Raw genomic sequence first — 19307 nt, 5'->3', positions numbered from 1 at the left:
AGAAAGAAAGGGACATCCCCTCAAGAGTCTCTCAAATATCCCATGAAAGATGAGTCCTGTGTATATAAAAACGGTAGTGATGGCCAGAGTACCTGGTACGTTCATCAACCTTTACCATTGCCAAGATAACTCATTCCTCCGGGTGCGGTGGCTCACGCCTGTGTTCCCAGCACTTTGGGAGGCCGAGGTGGGTGGATCACCTGAGGTCAAGAGTTGAAGACCAGCCTGGCCAACGTGGCAAAACCTCATCTCTACTAAAAATACAAAAATTAGTTGGGTGTGTTAGTACATGCCTGTAAGCCCAGCTACTTGGGAGACTGAGGCAGGAGAATCACTTGAACCCAGGAGGAGGAGGTTGCAGTGAGCCAAGACGGCACCACTGCACTCCAGCCTGGGCGACACAGTGAGACTGTCTCAAAAAAAGAAAAAGAAAAACAAAAGAAAACTTCCTCATAAGAACCCCGCCCGGGAAGGAGACGGAATGGAAGCAGGTGAGGTTAGGAGTTGCTGTGGGCCAAGCACGAGAGTGTGGCCGTGCCAGGCCTGGCCCTTGCTGGTCCTGGGGTCAAGTTCAGTGCTTTGCTCTCCGCTTATCATGGCTGCTTCCCCGCTCTGCTCTGGCCTGGGCTCCCAGGTTCCTGAAACTGCTTTCAGGCAAAGCAACGAAGCCCACGATGGAACCTTTGCTACGTTTGGCAAATTGCACTCTCGGGGCAGCGTTTGCTCACTCTCCTTAAATGCTGTAGCCAGAGAGAAGAGAAGAAATTTCTGGAATCCAAGAATCTCAGGGTCAAAGTGTGCTTCGAGGCCTTTCTCCGTCTCCCAGGACAGACGGTCCCTGCCTGTGCCAGGGGCCACTGGGCTGAGGCCTGGTGAGCCTTCCGGGAGGTGGACAGCCTGAGCCTAGGGTGGGTCGGTTGTGACTGCAGCACAGAAAACCTGAAGCTCCTCCAGAGAGGCGCCAAGGCAAACCGGAACCCGGTGTCTGGGAGCCAGCCATGCGGGCTGGGAGGGCCACAAAGGACCCTCTGGGTGAGTCAGTGGAACTCCAGAGGGCCAGCACAAGCCCCCAGGCCCAGATGCCATCTAAGAAGTCAAGCAATTTTTTTTTCTTTTTGAGACAGGGTCTTGCTGTCACCCAGGCTGGAGAGCAGTGGTGCGATCTTGCCTCACCTCAGCATCAATGGGAGGCAACTTTTAAGAAAACATAAAAAGCCCTGATAGAAAATTCAAACTTGAATTTTCTGAACATTCACCCCCCAAATGACAGACTTTACCCAAGAGTGTGTTTTTTTGTTTTGTTTTTGTTTTTGTTTTGAGATGGGGTCTCCCTCTGTCACCCAGGCTGGAGTACAGTGGCACAATCTTGGCTCACTGCCACCTCTGCCTCCTGGGTTCAAACGATTCTCCCGCCTTAGCCTCCTGAGCAGCTAGGACTACAGGTACCCACCACTACACCCGGCTAATTTTTGTAATTTTAGTAGAGACGGGGGTTTCCCTGTGTTGGTCAGGCTGGTCTCGAACTCCTGATCTCAGCCTCCCAAAGTGCTGGGATTACAGGCACGAGCCACTGTGCCCAGCCCAAGAGTGTGTGTTAAATCACAAGAGACTGAGGGACCTGCAGGCAAGTTTGTTTCTTTCCAGCAGGTCTTGGGTCCCTTAATGGAAGGGAAGTGAGCTCTAGGAAGTGCAGCGACTCCCGGCTTTTGTTCCTCTGAGCTATAGGGTGGGTGTTTTCTGCCACTCTACATAAGCAGTACTTCCTGCATTTGGCTACAGAACATTTTTCTCACATGGCATCCCCTGGGGCGAATGTTTCACAAGAACCCTGGTGATAAACACTCCCCCTCGTCCAATGGCTGGGCTGGCCCCTGAGACTCCCAGGACAGATCCGTGACAGCAACAACTGGGTCCGTTGCCAGGGTAAACAGCAGGCAGGCCTGGGATGGCTCAGCGGCCCCAGCCAGGCGGCCACGTCCTCCTCAAGGTCAGAGTCTGTTTAGAGAGTTCCCCAAGTGTGGGAGGCCAGGAGCAGGGGTGGGTGGTGGTGTCTGGGATACCAGGGTTGGAAAGGCCTCTACGAGCCCCAACTCAGCAGCCCTTCGTCCCTCATTCCTGCTCGTGGGGTCCAGTGACAGGCGGTGGCCTCTGTCGCCACAAAGCCAGGGCTGGCTAGGTGAGCCATACCTTCTGCAAAACAACAGCTCCCTATGTGGCCTCAGGTAGGAGTGGTGACTCTGGACTTCCGGGAATATCAATATAAGAAAACCATGTGGTTTCTGATTACAGTTTGACACAAATGCTAGAAAGACACACAGATCTCAACCCGTAACCCACACTGTGGGCTCATTCTTACAAACACAGAATCTAGGACCGGTTCTTAGCTGTGCAATCACAAACAACCCACAACTTCTAGAAGCCTCGGTTTCCTCTTCATTAGAATAGCACAATCCTGTAATCTGTGATCCTTGGGGCCAGATGCATGTCAGAGTTCCTGATTTGGGGGATTTTTAGAAAGGTAATGGGTAATGATGCATAAATTAAGCAAGAGACATAAAAACCGTATGTGAATTCATGCCACATCAGGTCAGGTTTTGCCACTAAATGAATGAATTAGTTTTTTAAAAGTTTCCGTTTTCAGGCCCGGTGCGGTGGCTCACGTCTGTAAGCCCAGCACTTTGGAAGGCTTAGGCATGTGGATCACTTGAGGTCAGGAATTCGAGGTCAGTCTGGCCAACATGGAAAAACCCCATCTCTACTAAAAAGCACAAAAATCAGCTGGGCGTCCTGGTGGGCACCTGTAATCACAGCTGCTAGGGAGGCTGAGACAGAGGAATAGCTTGGACCCAGGAGGTGGAGGTTGCAGTGAGCTGGGACCGTGCTATTGCACCCCACCTGGGCAACGGAGCAAGACTTCGCTTTGAAAAAAGAAATACATAAAAAGAAACTAAAGTTTCCATTTTCAGAGGGTTTTGCATTTCAGAGTTATTAGCCCTTTAACGCCGTGCACCTCATGAGGTTGTTATCTCCATCAGCATCAGGTGAGATGCTATGGAGAAAAGTGGTTTCAGAACAATCGGTGACGATCGCTCCGGCACCCCGTCACTCGCTGATGGGCTCCTCACGGCAGCTCTAAGCCACAGGAGCTGTTTTCATACCCCGTACAGGTCCGTGCGGTGACACAGCCAGGACAGAGACCAGAGACTCGGTCCTTGACTTTGAGTCTGCTCTTTCACCTCATTGTGCATCTAATTAGAGAAACACGCTAAAAGGAAACTGAAAGCGCCCAGCTGTTTCTTAAAAGCCAAGATTTCCTGGAAGAGCCCCAGAGCTTTTGCTTTTTCTTTCCTGCAGCACTTAACCCGAAGGCAGTTTTGCAGTCAATTCTGGTTCAGAAGCCACCCTATTCTTCCTCTCTGCCTTTCTGCAGCCCACTGGCTCACAGCCCCCTGCCAGACCAGGGGACCTCCGAGAGGCAAGGACGAAGTTTCGGGATCTTCCCCTCCCTCAGGACCCGAGGCCACCAAGGAGAGAGCTCCGGAGAGAGAAGGTAAGATAGCAGGCAGACGTCGGGGAGGAGGGGGCTGCTGCTGTGGTCCCCGAAGGGCGAAGTGTCCAAGGGGTCGGCTCCAGGATCAGGAAAAAGAATTGCCGTCAGGGCAGCTGGGGGTTCAAATTCCAGCCAGAACTTGGGGAGGGTCTGAGGGTCAGCTTCTCCTGTGTTAAACGCGGTCAGTTTCTCTCCCTTACAGCCATTTGGGAGTTAAATCAAAACCCGATAAAGCCTGTGATGTGAGTAATCAAGCTGCATTTGCCCCTCCACTGCTGGGGATCCGAGGGCTCAGGCAGAGGTCGCCTGGCCCTTAGATAGCAGGTGACTACATCGGCCGCAGGGGTTTTCCTAGAAATTCAGTATGAGTGGTTTAGGGGTGTCCTCTCACAAGAGAAAAGGTGCTGTGTGAGTTGTCTAGAAACTGCAAAGCCAACCTACAATGTTTTCTAGATTGTAGATTTATGGGAAGTCGTTTAGGAAAGAGAGTGAGGGAGTTTGTGATACATACGAGGGAGATTAAGCCAGGCGCAGTGGCTCATGCCTGTAATCCCAGCACTTTGGGAGGCCAAGGCAAGTGGATTGCTTGAGCCCAAGAGTTTGAGACCAGCATGGGCAACATAGTGAGACTCTGTCTCTATAAAAAACAAAATATTAGCTGGGTGTGGCGGTGCATACCAGTAGTCCCAGCTACTTGGCGGGCTGCGGGAAAGGATCACTTGAGCTCGGGAAGTCAAGGTTGCAGTGAGCAGTGATCACACCGCTGCGCTCCAGCCTGGGCAAGTGTGAGACCTTGTCTCAAAAAAAAAAAAAAAAAAAGCATTAGGGAGATTATCTTGCAGCTGTGTTTTCAAAGTAAGCAGACTTTTCTTACTTAGATTGTGTGTCTGAAGAAGTTGGTTTTGTGGGGGAAGGCAGGTCAGGAAAGCTTGTCACCAGTACAGTATCCTGTAAGCTTTCAAATGAAATTAATGTCTCAAATCCTCTCCCAATTAAAACGCTCATCTCACAGCCACTGAGAGCAGGTCAGAGGGGAGGAAAGGGGACCTGCTCAGACAAGTTTCCTGCTGTCACCTTTGCCCTTCATCTCATAGGACTAATGTGAAAAAATGAGGGAGGTATCAGGGGACACTGGTAAAAAAAAAAAATGGGGATCCATATCAGGATCTCTCACCCCATCACCCTTGACATGTTGGACCAGGTGACCCTTGGTTATGGGGGCCGTTCTGTGCATTGTAGGGTGCTTGGAGGCCTCCCTGGGCTCTGCCCACTACATTGCAACAACAATACCCCCTCCTGTTGAGGGTGGGGGTTTTGAGACCATCAGAAATGTCTCCACATATCAGCAATGCCCTTGGGGAGCAAACGCGCCATGATGGGGACCAACTTCTCCAGACTCAGAGTGGCTGGAGTCACCTGGGCTCTCCCGCTTACTGTGACACTGGCTCCCCTATGTCTCAGTTTGCATATCTGTAAAATGGGCATAATCTTAGCATCGATCTCACAGGGTCACTGTGTAAAGCAGGTAGATGTCTGTCTGGCAAAAGTAACCCCTTAAAGGTACCAAGCCCCCAAGCCAAACCTAGCCTCGCATATCAGAGTGGGGAGAATGTTTTTGTCTTTGATGCAGTCCTTATTCCTCGTAGCCTACCCCAAAGAAATAACCGAACACGTAGACACACATCTATATAAGGACTTTAGCCAAAAATTATAAACCCAAAATTTTAAAATAACTAAAAACGGCCCAAACGTTCAACAGTGAGACAGTTACTAAATGCGTAACGATACATTCATATGATGAAATGAGACACGGCCTCTATCTATCGCCTGGGGGACTACTATTACACAATGGTAAGTGATAAGAATTCACACAAACTACATGAACAGCATGCATCTAAATTTTTTTGTTTGTAAAATAAAATGTCACTAATTGTTATTTCTGTGTGGTGAGCATACAGGTGAATTTTATAATTTATAAATTTTCTACCGTAAACTTGTATTCATTTAAACAATTAGAAAACGAAAGGCTGTAAGAATTTGTGTCCCATGCTGAGTGTGGTGGCGCATGCCTATAATCCCAGCACTGTGGGAGGCCAAGTCAGGTGGATCACCTGAGGTCAGGAATTTGAGACCAGCCTGGCCAACATGGTTCATGAAACCCCATCTCTACTAAAAATACAAAAATTAGCTGGGTGTGTTAGCATGTGCCTGTAATCCCAGGTACTTGGGAGGCTGAGGCAGGAGAATTGCTTGAACGCAGGAGGCAGAGGTTGCAGTGAGCCGAGATTTCACCATTGCGCTTCAGCCTGGGAAACAAGAGTGAAACTCCATCTCAAAAAAAAATAATTAAAAAAAAAAAGGGATTGTGTCCCTTCAGAGTATGTAAGGGAGGATTTCTTTCTAACTTTTTAGAAGTGGAAAGGGAGGCCTGGTGTGGTGGCTCATGCCTATAATCCCAGCACTTTGGGAGGCCAGGGCAGGTGGATCACCTGAGGTCAGGAGTTCAAGACTAGCCTGGCCAACATGGTAAAATCCCGTCTCTACTAATACAAAAAAATTAACCGGGCATTGTGGCACACATCTGTAATCTCAGCTATTCAGGAGGCTGAGGCGGGAGAATTGCTTGAACACGGGAGGCAGAGGTTGCATGAGCCAAGATCGTGCCATTGTACTCCAGCCTGGGCAACAAGAGCAAAACTCTGCCAAAAAAAAAAAAAGTAGAAGGGGAGAAGACGGGGGAATGGAGGATAAGCTGAGGGAGAAGCCTATCTAGGAAATAGCGTTTCGGCTGTAAGTGCTGGACCAAATACCAAATGTAGGGAAGAGATGCGATATAAAGGAATATACTGGCTTCCCCAGGGCTGTGGTCAGAAAGCACCACAAACCAGGTGGCCTCAAACAGCAAATCACAGACATTTGGTGTCTCATGGTTCTGGAGGCTGGAAGTCAGAAATCACAGTGCCAGCAGGGCACGCTTCATGAGAAGGCCTGTTTTCTCCTCTAGAAAGGTGGTACAGTGTCTCTCCCCCACCAGAACACCTGCCATTCTGAATATGAGGAGGATCAGAGACGTGTTTTTGAACACCACAAAAGCAGAGAAATCTCCACCAGATCAAGGTATGTTTTCTTCCATTCCAGCCATTGTCACCGGCAGTTAAGCAGAATCTTTGTAAGATAAAGATGGAAAGCAAGATTCAGAATGTTGAAAAATACAAGGAGACACAAAGACTGTCAATCACATTCAAATGTTTCACCCTGGATTCCAAAATGCCATTCTCTGTTAGTTCTCTGGGTGCTTCGCCAGCTGCTCCTGTGTTCTTCCTCCTCTCTTTGCTCAGCTCCCACTGTTGGAGTGCTCAGAGCCCAGTCCTTGGGCTGCCCTCTGTCTCTGCTATTATTACTCTTACCCTGGGTTTCTCATCCAAGTCATGACTTCAACTGCTTTCTGCACCGACAGCTCCCAGAAAAAGACTCAACATCATATCACGGGGCAGGCAAGGGATGCCTAACAGGTTTCTCAAACTTAACCCCCTCCCCGCTGAACTCTATCACACCCCATGACAAACACACATCCTGCCAAAAAAACCTTCAACCCTTCCCACCGAGGTAAACGGGACCTTCATTGTAACCGTTGTTTAAGGCCCCAAACATGATGTCATCCTTGAATCTACTCTCTCACCTCTCACATGTGCTGGTAAAACTTGTGGATTCTTGCAACTCTAGCTGCTGTTTTCACCCTTACCAACCTGGTCCCAAGCTATCATCATCTCTTGCTCCAGCTACTGTAATAGCTTCCCAACTGGTCTCCCTGCTTCCTCTCTTGAGATTCATGAAATCATAAAAATAATAAATAATACAAATTATATATATATTTAAAACTATATATATATATATATATATATATATATATATATATATATATATATAAACTGGTCCCTGGCCCCAGTTCCTGACATAGAGCTCCTAAAATCCTTGTAGATAGAGGGACTGGGGAATTCTTTTATTCTATTTTAGTCTGTTTTGTGCTGTTATAACAGAATACCACAAACTGGGGAATTTATTAATAAAAGATACTTATTTCACACAGTTCTGGAGGCTGGAAAGTTCGATATCAGGGTGCCGGCATCTGGCAAGGGCCTTCTTGCTGTGTCATCCCATGGCAGAAGGCAGAAAGGCAAGAAACTGTGTGTGAGAGAGGCAAAGAGAGGAGATTGAACTCTACTATTACTCTCAATACTCACACCAATTTACGTCTTCTGGTCACCAAAATGTGCGAGTCTTTTCCCCCACACCAACCAGTTCTCCACTTTTTTTTCTTTTTTTTTTTTTTGAGACAGAGTTTCACTCTGTTACCCAGGCTGGAGTGCAATGGCGCGATTTCGGCTCACTGCAACCTCCGCCTCCTGGGTTCAGGCAATCCTCCTGCCTCAGCCTCCTGAGTAGCTGGAATTACAGGCACATGCCACCATGCCCAGCTAATTTTTTGTATTTTTAGTAGAGACGGGGTTTCACCATGTTGACCAGGATGGTCTTGATCTCTTCACCTCGTGATCCACCCGCCTCAGCCTCCCAAAGTGCTGGGATTACAGGCTTGAGCCACCGCGCCCGGCCTCTTTTCACTTTTATTGCTCTCATCACTCAGGAAATTCCAAGGTTTTTAGGAGCCCTGTGCCAGAAATGGGGATGAGAACCACACACGCACACACACACAGGCACACGCTCACACACACACATGCGCACACACATATATAATTATACTTGTAAATCACAGTATCATGCATATTATGTTCTTGGGCATATAATCTGTACAAAGGGGCTTTGTAAATTACTGTTTCGTGTGGTGAAAATGATCCTTTAATCATTGTAATCCATGTGTTCCTAACTGCTGAGAGAAAACAGACTACGCCACTCCCAGATGTGCGTTTTTGGCATGGGGATTCTTGAGGTGAAGGCAATTAAGAAGAAACAGGTGCAGGAAGGCTCTCTGTCCTGTCTCTATTTGCCTAAAGGCAGGATCTAAATTTACAAAGGTCTTTCTGTTTAGGAGAATAAAGGTTAACCATTGAGAACAACTTTAGACCCTTATGGGCCAGAGGAAGTTGCACAACAAACTTCACTGACTGGTCTCTTTTTTTATTCTTATTATTATACTTTAAGTTCTGGGGTACACGTGCAGATCAGTGTGGAAGACAGTGTGGCGATTCCTCAAGGATCTAGAAATAGAAATCCCATTTGACCCAGCAATCCCATTACTGGGTATATACCCAAAGGATTCTAAATCATTCTATTACAAAGACACATGCACACGGATGTTCACTGAGGCACTGTTTACAATAGCAAAGACTTGGAACCAACCCAAATGCCCATCAATGATAGACTGGAAAGAAAATCTGACTAGTCTCTTTCTATCATTCATTTCCCATTTATTCGTCTACCCAGTTTGGTGGCCCTCAAGGTGCAAAGTCTTTTTTCTTCATCTTGTCATTTCTCTAAAATTGTATTGTTCTTTGTTGAAGGTGGCTATACAGGCAGGGGCTTCTAAGCCACTTCTTTGAGAATTACTCATTGTCCAGGTGTCTCCCACATACACCTCAGAGGTACATATTAATTGACTTCTGTTTTTTTCTTATTAATCTGTCTTGGGTTACAGGAGCCCTAGCTGAGAACTTAGAAGGGTAGAGGGATAATTATTTTTTCCTCTCTTACAATATCCATCCAAGGAATCACTCACCCAGGTCAAGATAGAGAACAGGAGATTTCTTTGTTCTTCTTCCTCCCAGTCAATAATCATCCCACCCAAGGGAAACCAGGATTCTGATTTCTATAACCAATTCATTTGCGTATTATTGAACTTTATGTAAATGGAACCATTTGTTTGATTTCTTTTACTCAATAATAATGTCTGTGAAATTATTCCACATTGTTTGGGTAGCCATCATTTTAAAAATTGTTATTGCAATATAGTATTTAACTATATAACTATGCTATAATTTATTTATTCTTCTATTGATTGATGTATTTGGGTTGTTACCAGCCCTTGGCTACGCATGGGAGGAAAGTAATCTTTTTCTCAAAACTCATAAGTTCTTAGCTGGAACAGATTCCTGTAACCCAAGACAGATTAAAAGAGAAAATCGGCTGGGCGCGGTGGCTCACGCCTGTAATCCTAGCACTTTGGGAGGCCAAGGTGGGTGGATCACCTGAGGTCAGGAGTTCAAGACCAGCCTGACCAACATGGTGAAACCCTGTCTTTAAATAAATAAATAAATAAATAAATAAATAAATAAATAAGAGAAAACGAAGCAGATGTTTATTAACATGTCTATTTCATATGTACATGGGAGAGGTCCAGGGAATAAATAATTCCCAGAGGGGTAGCTTTGAATTCCAGCTTCAATACACCTTCAACCATAAAGAGTAAATTTTTAGAGAAGTAGCAAGACAATGGAAAAGGATTTTGAGTCTCCAGGGGCAACGACTCGTGGGAAGACAAATCAATATCATCTTTAGCAATGAAGCTATCCTTCCTGGTAGTGCGATGAGGGACACTTTGACCTTTGTAAATTTATGTCCTGCTTTTAGGCAAATAGGGAGAGGGTGGGGAACTTTTCTTGTACCCACTTATTCTCAATTGCCTTTGGCTCAAAATAATCCTTATGCCAAAGTGGCATATTTTGGGGTGTGTATGCTGCTACCCTCCGATACAGATGTCAAAATGTATTGAACTGAGTATTTCACTACATGCATTTATTATGTGTAAGCTACACCTCAACATACAATTTAAAATAATCGTTTGCAAATATTTAGCGTGCGATGTGGTTGTTATTTTTATGCCGCATAATCCAGAGTCCCTCCACACCTGAATTTCATCAGGTTTCATCGTATGTGCAGTAACGTTGTTTTCTGCATTCCTGTCCAGAAAATCATTTGACTCCTAAGGACACAGATTTGGTGCCACAGAGGCTGCTGGACAACCAGGCAGAGAAAGAATGCAAGGCTGGTGTTGGTTTGCAAAGGTAACCCAAAGAGCGTGGTCCCCATGGAGAGGGCTGGTTCTGTTGAAACGCTGCCAGCATCCTCACGGCAAGGAACACATGTGCTCTGATAGCATTAGCTGCGAAGTGGGCCTTATCTTCCCACTGGTCTCCATTGTGCATATGAAAATATGTTCCCGGCCAGGCGCGGTGGCTCACACCTGTAATCCCAGCACTTTGGGAGGCCGAGGCGGGTGGATCACGAGGTCAAGAGATCAAGACCATCCTGGTCAACATGGTGAAACCCCGTCTCTACTAAAAATACAAAAAAATAGCTGGGCATAGTGGCTCGTGCCTGTAATCCCAGCTATTCAGGAGGCTGAGGCAGGAGAATTGCCTGAACCCAGGAGGCAGAGGTTGCGGTGAGCCAAGATCGCGCCATTGCTCTCCAGCCTGAGTAACAAGAGCGAAACTCCGTCTCCAAAAAAAAAAAAAAAGAAAATATGTTCCCCTAGGGAAAAAATACTTCACAGAGCTAGAGTAAATATTTTTGAGAGCAAGTCAAGATGGAGTCAGGCACACGGCGTTGAGCAGTAGGACTCCAAAGACAGAAATTGCTCCACTCTGGGGCCTTAGCTCTGTAAATCTATTCAAGGCAGGAACTCCATTTCTTCAGCTCATATGCCACCAACGGAGGAAGTCCTTTGGTGTTAACAAGTTAATGAATTTAAGCCCAATTATCTGTAAATCAGCAGACGTGGCACCGCCAGCCACCTGCAGAGTGTGTGCAATTAACAAATATTTGCTGAGTGAATTTGGGGAACTCTATGTGTAGTATCTCATGGAACTGGACCGAATGTTACCCAGGGCCAGTAGGCATCACCAGAGGATACAGGATGTACTGGGGCAGAGATAACCACATGCGAGATACTTGGTTTGATTAAGAAACACACAAAGTCAAGCTTCCGGTAGTTATCAACCCCGCTAAAACCAAAATCTTACAGTTAATACACGGTGGTGGTGTTGATCTTGGCCGCTGTATATCTATTGGCTGTTTCCTTTTGCCCAGCACTCCTTGAGGGAACAGAGGGATAAGGTGGGCTAATCTATGGCATCTTTTAAGTCTAGGGTTCTTTGTGAGGGCCACCCTCCTTGACTTCATCCCACCCCTTCCCCACTGCAAGCCTTGGTGACCTGCTCTGTTAACTGATTCACATCTGTGGGTTAATGGATAACTGGGCCCAGATTTATTAATTCATTAATACTTAAAACATACACTCAATGGTCTATTTTGTTTCTAATCTTTCCCATTGAGGAATTGTGTGTGTGGGTGTGGAGAGAGAGATTTAAAAGATAAATACCTTTATGGACAGACATATACGTCAACGAGGAAGCCTTGCCATCAACTAACAGGTGAATTGAAGGGCAGAAAGCAGCGAGCTTAGGTCTCAGAGCCCACACAAAGCTTCATCTTTACCTAGCGTGTTCCTTTGGGAGCGTCCTCTTTTCTCCCTGGGCTTGAGGACCCCACTGAATCGTAAAGGAGACGGCCCAGAGCCTCTCCAGGGCTCCCTCCAGTTCTGACGTTCTCCTTTGGGCCAGGGCATCTGTGGTCACCAGGCCCCCGGGCTCACCCTGAAGGAAATGCACAAGCCTCACCTTGCATGAGAAAATGCCCCAAGCAGTAGGCTTTGCTCTCACCCTGATGCAGCTCTCCCTTGAAGGTCAAAGCCAGCTGGGCTGGCAAAGGTCCCTTCCTACTTCGTCCTGTGAAATGTTGGAGGAAGAGGGGCCTGGGTCTCTTTGTCCCAAACTTCTTCCATGAAGGACCAATCCCATCTGCTCGCAGGGTCAAGGAAAGCTGACCCAGAGCAACGAGAGCATTCAGGACATGAATAATAATTTATCTCAACTCTCAATGTGCAGCTTCTGATGGAAGCAAAGGTACACCCCATGGTAGCCAAATTCAAGGTCATCAGAGTGGAGGATGCGTGATGCAGTATGGCCCCCTCTAGTCTCCCACTCACTTCTACACATCTGGGACTGTCATCCCACCACTTGTCTTCTCTTTCTCCTACTTTCCCAGGTTTCTCTGGCCGTTGTTCCCATGTTTCTTTTTCTTTTTCTTTTTCTTTTTTTTTTTTTTTTTTTTTTTTTGCGACAGAGTCTCGCTCCGTCACCAGGTGCCAGGCTAGAGTGCAGTGGCGCAATCTTGGCTCACTGCAACCTCTGCCTCCCAAGTTCAAGCAATTCTCTTGCTGGGGCTACAGATGCACGCCACCACACCCAGCTAATTTTTGTATTTTTAGTAGAGACGGGGTTTCACCACGTTGACCAGGATGGTCTCTATCTCTTGACCTCGTGATCCGCCCGCCTCGGCCTCCCAAAATGCTGGGATTACAGGCGTGAGCCACCGCGCCCTGCACTCCCAAGTTTCTTATCTTGAGTAGGGTTTTAACATTTCCTTACTGCCCCTCCTCTGCAGCAGTGCCCTGCTTTCTGTGAACAAGGCTGAAAACATGCCTCAGGACTAATCTGCCTTCCCCATTCCTTGGCCAAGGCTGGGGTGACTCACACTTGTCCCTCCACATGCTCCTCTTATGTGTTTCTTTCCTCCATGGAATCAGTAGCTTTCAGCCAACGTTGAAACTCCTCTACGACGCCCTGAGACTTTTCAGGGGATTTTGGAGGGAGGTACAGGGAGGATTCAAAGTTGAGAGTGGCGAGAATATCCAGGAGCCACGTGGATTTTCCCAGCTGGGAAGCTGAAGCAAAATCTTAATTTCACTTTTCCTCAGGGAAAAAGATGATGCTTTTCTGTGTGAAGATGTCGAGCTACAGGAAGGAGATCTGACCCCTGAAGAAAAAATATTTTTGAGAGAATTTCCCAGAATGAGAGAAGATGTAAAAGGGAACATTGAGAAGCTCCGTGCCCTCGCAGAGGATATTGACAAAATCCACAAGAAATTCACCGGGACTAAGTTGGTGGCCAACTCCACTGCTGTCATCTCTGGGGTGGTGAGCCTCCTGGGGTTAGCCCTTGCCCCAGTAACAGGAGGAGGAAGCCTGCTACTCTCCACCGCTGGTCAAGGTTTGGCGGCAGCAGCTTCGATCACCAGCATTGTGACCGATACGCTGGAGCACTCCCAAAATAAAAAAGCCCAAGCTCGGGCTGAAGACATACTGCCCACCCATGACCAGGAGGACGAGGAAGCTGAGAAAGAGAAGGGGGACTATTTCGGGGCCGCTGTAAAGGTTATCTCTAACGTTAACAACGCCGTGAAGCACGCCAAACAAAACGTCCGCGCATTTCAGAAAGTCAGAGCCAACCCACACTTGGCCAATGCCGCCAAGCGTCTTCTGACCACTGGCAGAGTCTCCTCCCGGAGCACCGCACGGGTGCAAAAGGCCTTTGCAGGGACAACGCTGGCAATGACCAAACGTGCTCTCATGCTGGGAGGGACGATGGCTGTCGTCTCCCTTGGCTTTGACTTGGCCACTCTCTCCAAAGAATGGAAGCACCTGAAGGAAGGAGCGAGGGCAAAGCTGGCGGAAGAGTTGAGAGCCAAGGCCTCCGAGCTGGAGAGGGAGCTCACAGAACTCACCCAGCTCTACCAGAGTTTGCAGCAGAAAGTGAGGTCAAGGGCCAGAGGGCCGGGGAAGGCTTTAACGGGAATCTGCAAAACTGAGGCTTACCAGATGGGGTTAAGGGAGCATGTGTGGATATGTGTGTGTCTGTGTGTGTGTGTCTGTGTGTACATCATGTTTACATGACTGCTCCTCAGGACATGGGTATACAATGGCCTTGGAGGTCCAAATAATATCAAGTACATCTTTGGAGATGAGGGTGCCTGTCCTGGACACACGTGGGCATGCCTTCTGCTTCTCCCTCAACACTTCTTAAGGCCCATGTGCTGGGAAAAGAGTCTTCCCAGTTTGTTAGTTTGGTTGCTTTGAGACGGGGTCTCTGTCACCCAGGCTGGAGTGCAGTGATGTAATCTCGGCTCACTGCAACCTCCGCCTCCTGAGTACAAGCAGTTCTCCTGCCTCAGCCTCCCAAGTAGCAGGGATTATAGGCACATGCCAATGCGCCCTGCTTTTTTTTTTTTTTTTTGCATTTTTAGTGGAGACAGGGTTTCACCATGTTGGACCGGTTGGTCTTGATTGAATTCCTGACCTCCTGACCTTAAGTGATCCACCCACCTTGGCCTCCCAAAGTGCTGGGATTACAGGCGTGAGCCACTGTGCCCAGCCGAGTCTTCCCAGTTTAACAAAGAGGACACTGAACCACAGGGGGAGTTACGAACTAAATTGTCTTCTCCTTCTAATTCATATGTTGAAGTTCTAAAGCAAAATGTGGCTGTATTTAGAGATGGAGCCTTTGGGAGGTAATTAGGGTGGAATGAGGCCATCAGGGTGAGGTCCTAATGTGATGGAATTGACTTCCTTATAAGAGGAGGAGGAAACACAAGAGGACCTCCCCACCCCTGCTGCACAGCCGTGCTGAAGAAAGGCTGCCTGAGGACACAGCAAGAAGGCGGCTGTCTGCAAGGCAGAAGAAGAGAGCCCTCACAAGGAAGTAAATGAGTCAACAGTGCAGTCTGGGGCTTCCAGCCTCTAGAACTGTGAAACAATACATTTCATGGTGTAAGCAACCCAATAGTAGTTTGTTACTATTTTGTGATAGCCACCAAAGATGACTAAGCCAGGGACGTTATGTCACTTGCCAAGTGTCTTAGTCTGTTTGTGCTGCTATAACAAAATACCTTAGACTGGGTAATTTACAAACAACAGAGATGTATTGCTCACAGTTCTGGAGGCTGGGAAGTCCAAGATCAAGGCACCAGCAGATTCCTATCTGGTGAAGGCTCACTCTCTGCTTCACAGATGGCACCATCTGGCTGTGTCCTCACAGGACAGAAGGGGCAAACAAGCCCCCCTGGGCCTCTTTTATAAAGGCACTAATTCCATGGCCTAAAGGCAGAGTCCTCATGACTCTGTCACCTACCAAAAGGCTCCTCTTCTTTATACTATTGGAGGGGCAGAAGGAACTTCCTTTCTAGACCTTGAAGGTTTAAGAATTTGAATCTATAAAACAAGCTGACAATAGATAGATTAACAGGAGAAAAGCCTTACAAATTTTTTAATGTGAGCCAGATGGTGGAGGCTTAAATAGCACCCCAAGCTACAGGAAAAGGGGCTGCTGATGGGGAAGTGGGGAGGTAGTGACACAAGCCTTGGGAGGGGGTGGAGGAGGAAGCATGTGGTGAGCAAAGTTTGTCTTATTACACAGATAAAGTCTCTCAGGTAACAGCCCTTAGAAGAATACAGTCATTGGCCATGCACAGCGGCTCATGACTGTAATCCCAGCACTTTGGGAGGCCAAGGCAGGTAGATCACCAGAGGTCAGGAGTTTGAGACCAGCCTGGCCAACATGACAAACCCTGTCACTATTATAAATATAAAAATTAGCCAGGCGTGGTGGCAGGGCACTTATAATCCCATCTACTTCGGAGGCTGAGGCAGGAGAATCACTTGAACCCAGGACGTAAATGTCACAGTGAGCCAAGATCATGCCACTGCACTCCAGCCTGGGTGACAGAGCAAGACTTCATTGAAGAGGAACAAGAGGAAGAAGGAGGAGGAGGAGAAGGAGGAGGAGGAAGAAGAAGAATACAGTCATGTATCTCTTTTTTTTTTTTTTTTTTAAATATGGGGTTTTACCATGTTGGTGAGGCTGGTCTTGAACTCCCAACCTCAGGTGATCCGCCCACCTTGGGCTCCAAAGTGCTTGGATTACAGGTGTGAGCCACCACTCCCAGCCTTAGTCATGTATCTCTTGGTGATAAGGTTACATTCTGAGAAATTTGTCATCAGGCAATTGCATTGTGGTGCGATTATCGCAGAGTGTACTTATACACACCTAGATGGCATAGTCTACCACGCACCTAGGCTAGATGGGAGAGCCTATTGCTCCCAGGCTGCACACGTGGACAGCATGTGACTACTGAATGCTGCAAGCAATTGCAACACAAAGGGAAGCATTTGTGTATCTAAACATATGTAAACAGAAATAGGAAAGTAAAAATATGGCACAAAAGATAGTAATTGGCTCTCCTGTATAGGGCACTAACTATGAATGGAGCTTGCGAGGCTGAAAGTTATTCCGGAAGGGTCAGCGAGTGCTGAGTGAATGTGAAGGGCTAGGACATTATTGTATATTACCGTAGGCTTTATAAACATAGCACACTTAAGGTACCCTAAATACATTTTTTAAAAATTTCTGGGCCGGGCGCGGTGGCTCAAGCCTGTAATCCCAGCACTTTGGGAGGCCAAGGCAGGCAGATCACGAGGTTAAGAGATCGTGACCATCCTGGCCAACATGGTGAAACCCCGTCTATACTAAAAATACAAAAATCAGCTGGGCATGGTGGCACACACCGGTAGTCCCAGCTACTCAGGAGGGTGAAGCAGGAGAATCACTTGAACCTGGGAGGCAGAGGTTGCAGTGAGCCAAGATCACGCCACTGCACTCCAGCCTAGTGACAGAGCGAGACTCCATCTCAAAAAAACAAAAAAAATTCTTCCTTCAGTGTATTAGGCAATAGGAATTTTTCAAGTTCACTGTAATCTTATCAAACCATAGTTGTATATGCAGTTTACCAAAACATTGTTATTGGACATATAACTATAGTTGAAAGAAAAAGCAAAAAAAAATCTATCTAGGTGTGGTGTTTTTAGCAACTTTTAATTATTTTCCTGTTCTGCAATATGAGTTAATCTTCTCTGATTGGTGTAGATTCTAGTAAATGGTGTCCAGGACAATCGCCTTCCTTCTGGAGAAACTTCCCTTAATCAAATAAGAGAGCTTCAAAGAAAGCCCCTCCCTTGTGCTTTGGAAGGGAAGTGAAGTGGGCAGGAGTGGATCAGAGAGACACCGTGGTTCTCTTATTTCTGAGGCCCTTCAGTCTCCTTTATTCAAAGCACCTGGCATGCCAAAGCACCCTATTTTAGGGTATCTTTTTCTGAGCCCCAAACACTATCACGTTGGGGATGTCAACTATGATAGGAAAATATCTTGGGGCTCTAGAATAAGGAAAATTCAAGCTGGAAAGTGCTTAGGGCAAACTTGCCTTCCAATCTATTCAAAGTTATCCCTCTGCTCACTGAGACGGATACATATATGATTGCCGCCTTTGGAAAGGCTAATCAGAAACTCAAAAGAATGCCACCCTTTGTGCCTCACCTGCATGTGACCTAGAAGCTCCCTTCCTGGTTTCCAGTCTTCTTATCGTCACTTCAAGTTGTCCCGCCTTTCCAGACTGACTGAACCAATGTACTTCTTACATATATTGATTGATGGCTTATGTCTCCCTAAAATGTATAAAACCAAACTATGCCCCGACCACCTTGGCCACATGTCGTCGGGACTTCCTGAGACAGTGTCACAGGTGTGTCCTCAACCTTGGCAAAATAAACTTTCTAAATTCATTGACGCCTGTCTCGTATTTTCTGGGATCGCATTTTAGATACCATGAATGGATTCTGAGTGGAGATGCCCCTGACCCTTGACAAATCTATCAGTGCTCCGTGCCAGCATGAGCTAACTTTATGGCTCAGACCAATAGGGCAATTTGTTGAAGTCCGAGAGGATTCCCTCCAGAAAATCCCTGATCTCTTAAAATCTGGTAGAGATCTAAAGTGTATTTTGCTGTACAACTCCTCTTTTTTTTTTTTTTTTTTTTTTTTTTTTTTTTTTTTTTTGCAGTTTTGCTTGCTCCCAACGAGGAAGGCAAGTTTTCCTGCTTCCATGATGATGGAAGACAGGTGATTTTAATGGAGTTTGAACTTGCTTCCAGTGGGTTTTTTTTTCTTCCGGCTTCTAGGATGATAGAGAGCAGTCTACAGCCTGAGACCCATCACTTTCGCACCCCAGACCCAAACTAGGTAAGAAACTGTTTTGGGATTCTGTCTTGCAAATTTTTTAAATGACTAAAGTTAGCATTTAACAACCAGCTGGTGTTAATTTCTGCTTACACTTAGAGTGCTCAGAAATTCTATACTTTGTGTGATCCTTGTTAGTTTGGCTTAAGTGTTTTGTTATTTGTTTCTGTCTTGGTCAAATCCAAAGGGGAACCCTAAATTACGGGGAACAAAGCCTCTGAAGTGGGAGGAAAACAGCCAGCTTAAAAAAAAAAAAAGAAAATATTTTTAATTTTAATTACTATAGGGGTTTTATTTGCATAAGAAGGCTACCTTTTGGAGCCAGACCAAACTGAAAGACCAGTGGCTAAAAGAGCAAATGCAACATTAATAAGATTTTTATGAAGTTTTTTAAGGACCTCAATGGTTAAAAGTCTGCTTAATTAAAACTCTAACATCCAAGATGTGTGCGTGCATGCTTGTGTTGGAAAGGCCTTCATGCTTTTGTTTTTTGTTTTTCTCTTCTAAGACCTTGTCTCTTTTTGTAGCAAGTTTTTTTTTTTTCTTTTACTTCTCAGTTGACTGAATTGTGTTTTCACCAGATTTTTTGACTAACAGTTATTGCAACAGAGGCTTCTCTTGGGTTAAGGAAGAATGTCGTTTAATTTTATGTTTAATTTGGCTCAAAGAAAAATAAAAGCATCTCCCTCTAACACCACCAGACTTTTTCTCTGTACCTTATAATGTAAATTTGGCTATTTGATTTTCACCTGGGTTGTTTCCTTTAATGTGCAAATGTAAGGCTATTTAGCTGACACCTGCCTAATGTTGTAAAACAGGTTATCAAGAATCTGGAAGTC

General features: G+C 46.4%; 1 protein-coding gene across 3 annotated transcripts; it reads left to right on the top strand.

Annotated features, from left to right (window-relative positions):
* Positions 1 to 3080: 3080 nt before the first annotated feature.
* APOL6 (apolipoprotein L6) lies at positions 3081 to 18015 on the top strand. Of its 3 annotated transcripts, none has more exons than XM_039463234.2 (4): positions 3081 to 3550; positions 6585 to 6667; positions 10470 to 10566; positions 13323 to 18015. In XM_039463234.2, the coding sequence occupies exons 2-4, from the start codon at positions 6604 to 6606 to the stop codon at positions 14296 to 14298; spliced, it is 1137 nt and encodes a 378-aa protein (XP_039319168.2). In that variant the 5' UTR covers positions 3081 to 3550; positions 6585 to 6603; the 3' UTR covers positions 14299 to 18015. The 3 variants fall into 3 exon arrangements, with proteins under 3 accessions (XP_039319168.2, XP_074247367.1, XP_039319167.2); XM_074391266.1 differs by having other exon boundaries at positions 3082 to 3550; positions 6559 to 6667; XM_039463233.2 differs by having other exon boundaries at positions 3083 to 3550; positions 6555 to 6667.
* The last annotated feature ends 1292 nt before the right edge of the window (positions 18016 to 19307 follow it).

Source organism: Saimiri boliviensis, chromosome 21, assembly GCF_048565385.1.
Source record: "Saimiri boliviensis isolate mSaiBol1 chromosome 21, mSaiBol1.pri, whole genome shotgun sequence".
Taxonomy (NCBI): Eukaryota; Metazoa; Chordata; class Mammalia; order Primates; family Cebidae; genus Saimiri; species Saimiri boliviensis.
The sequence above is the reverse complement of the archived record's forward strand: the minus strand, read 5'-3'. Positions and strand labels throughout refer to the sequence as shown.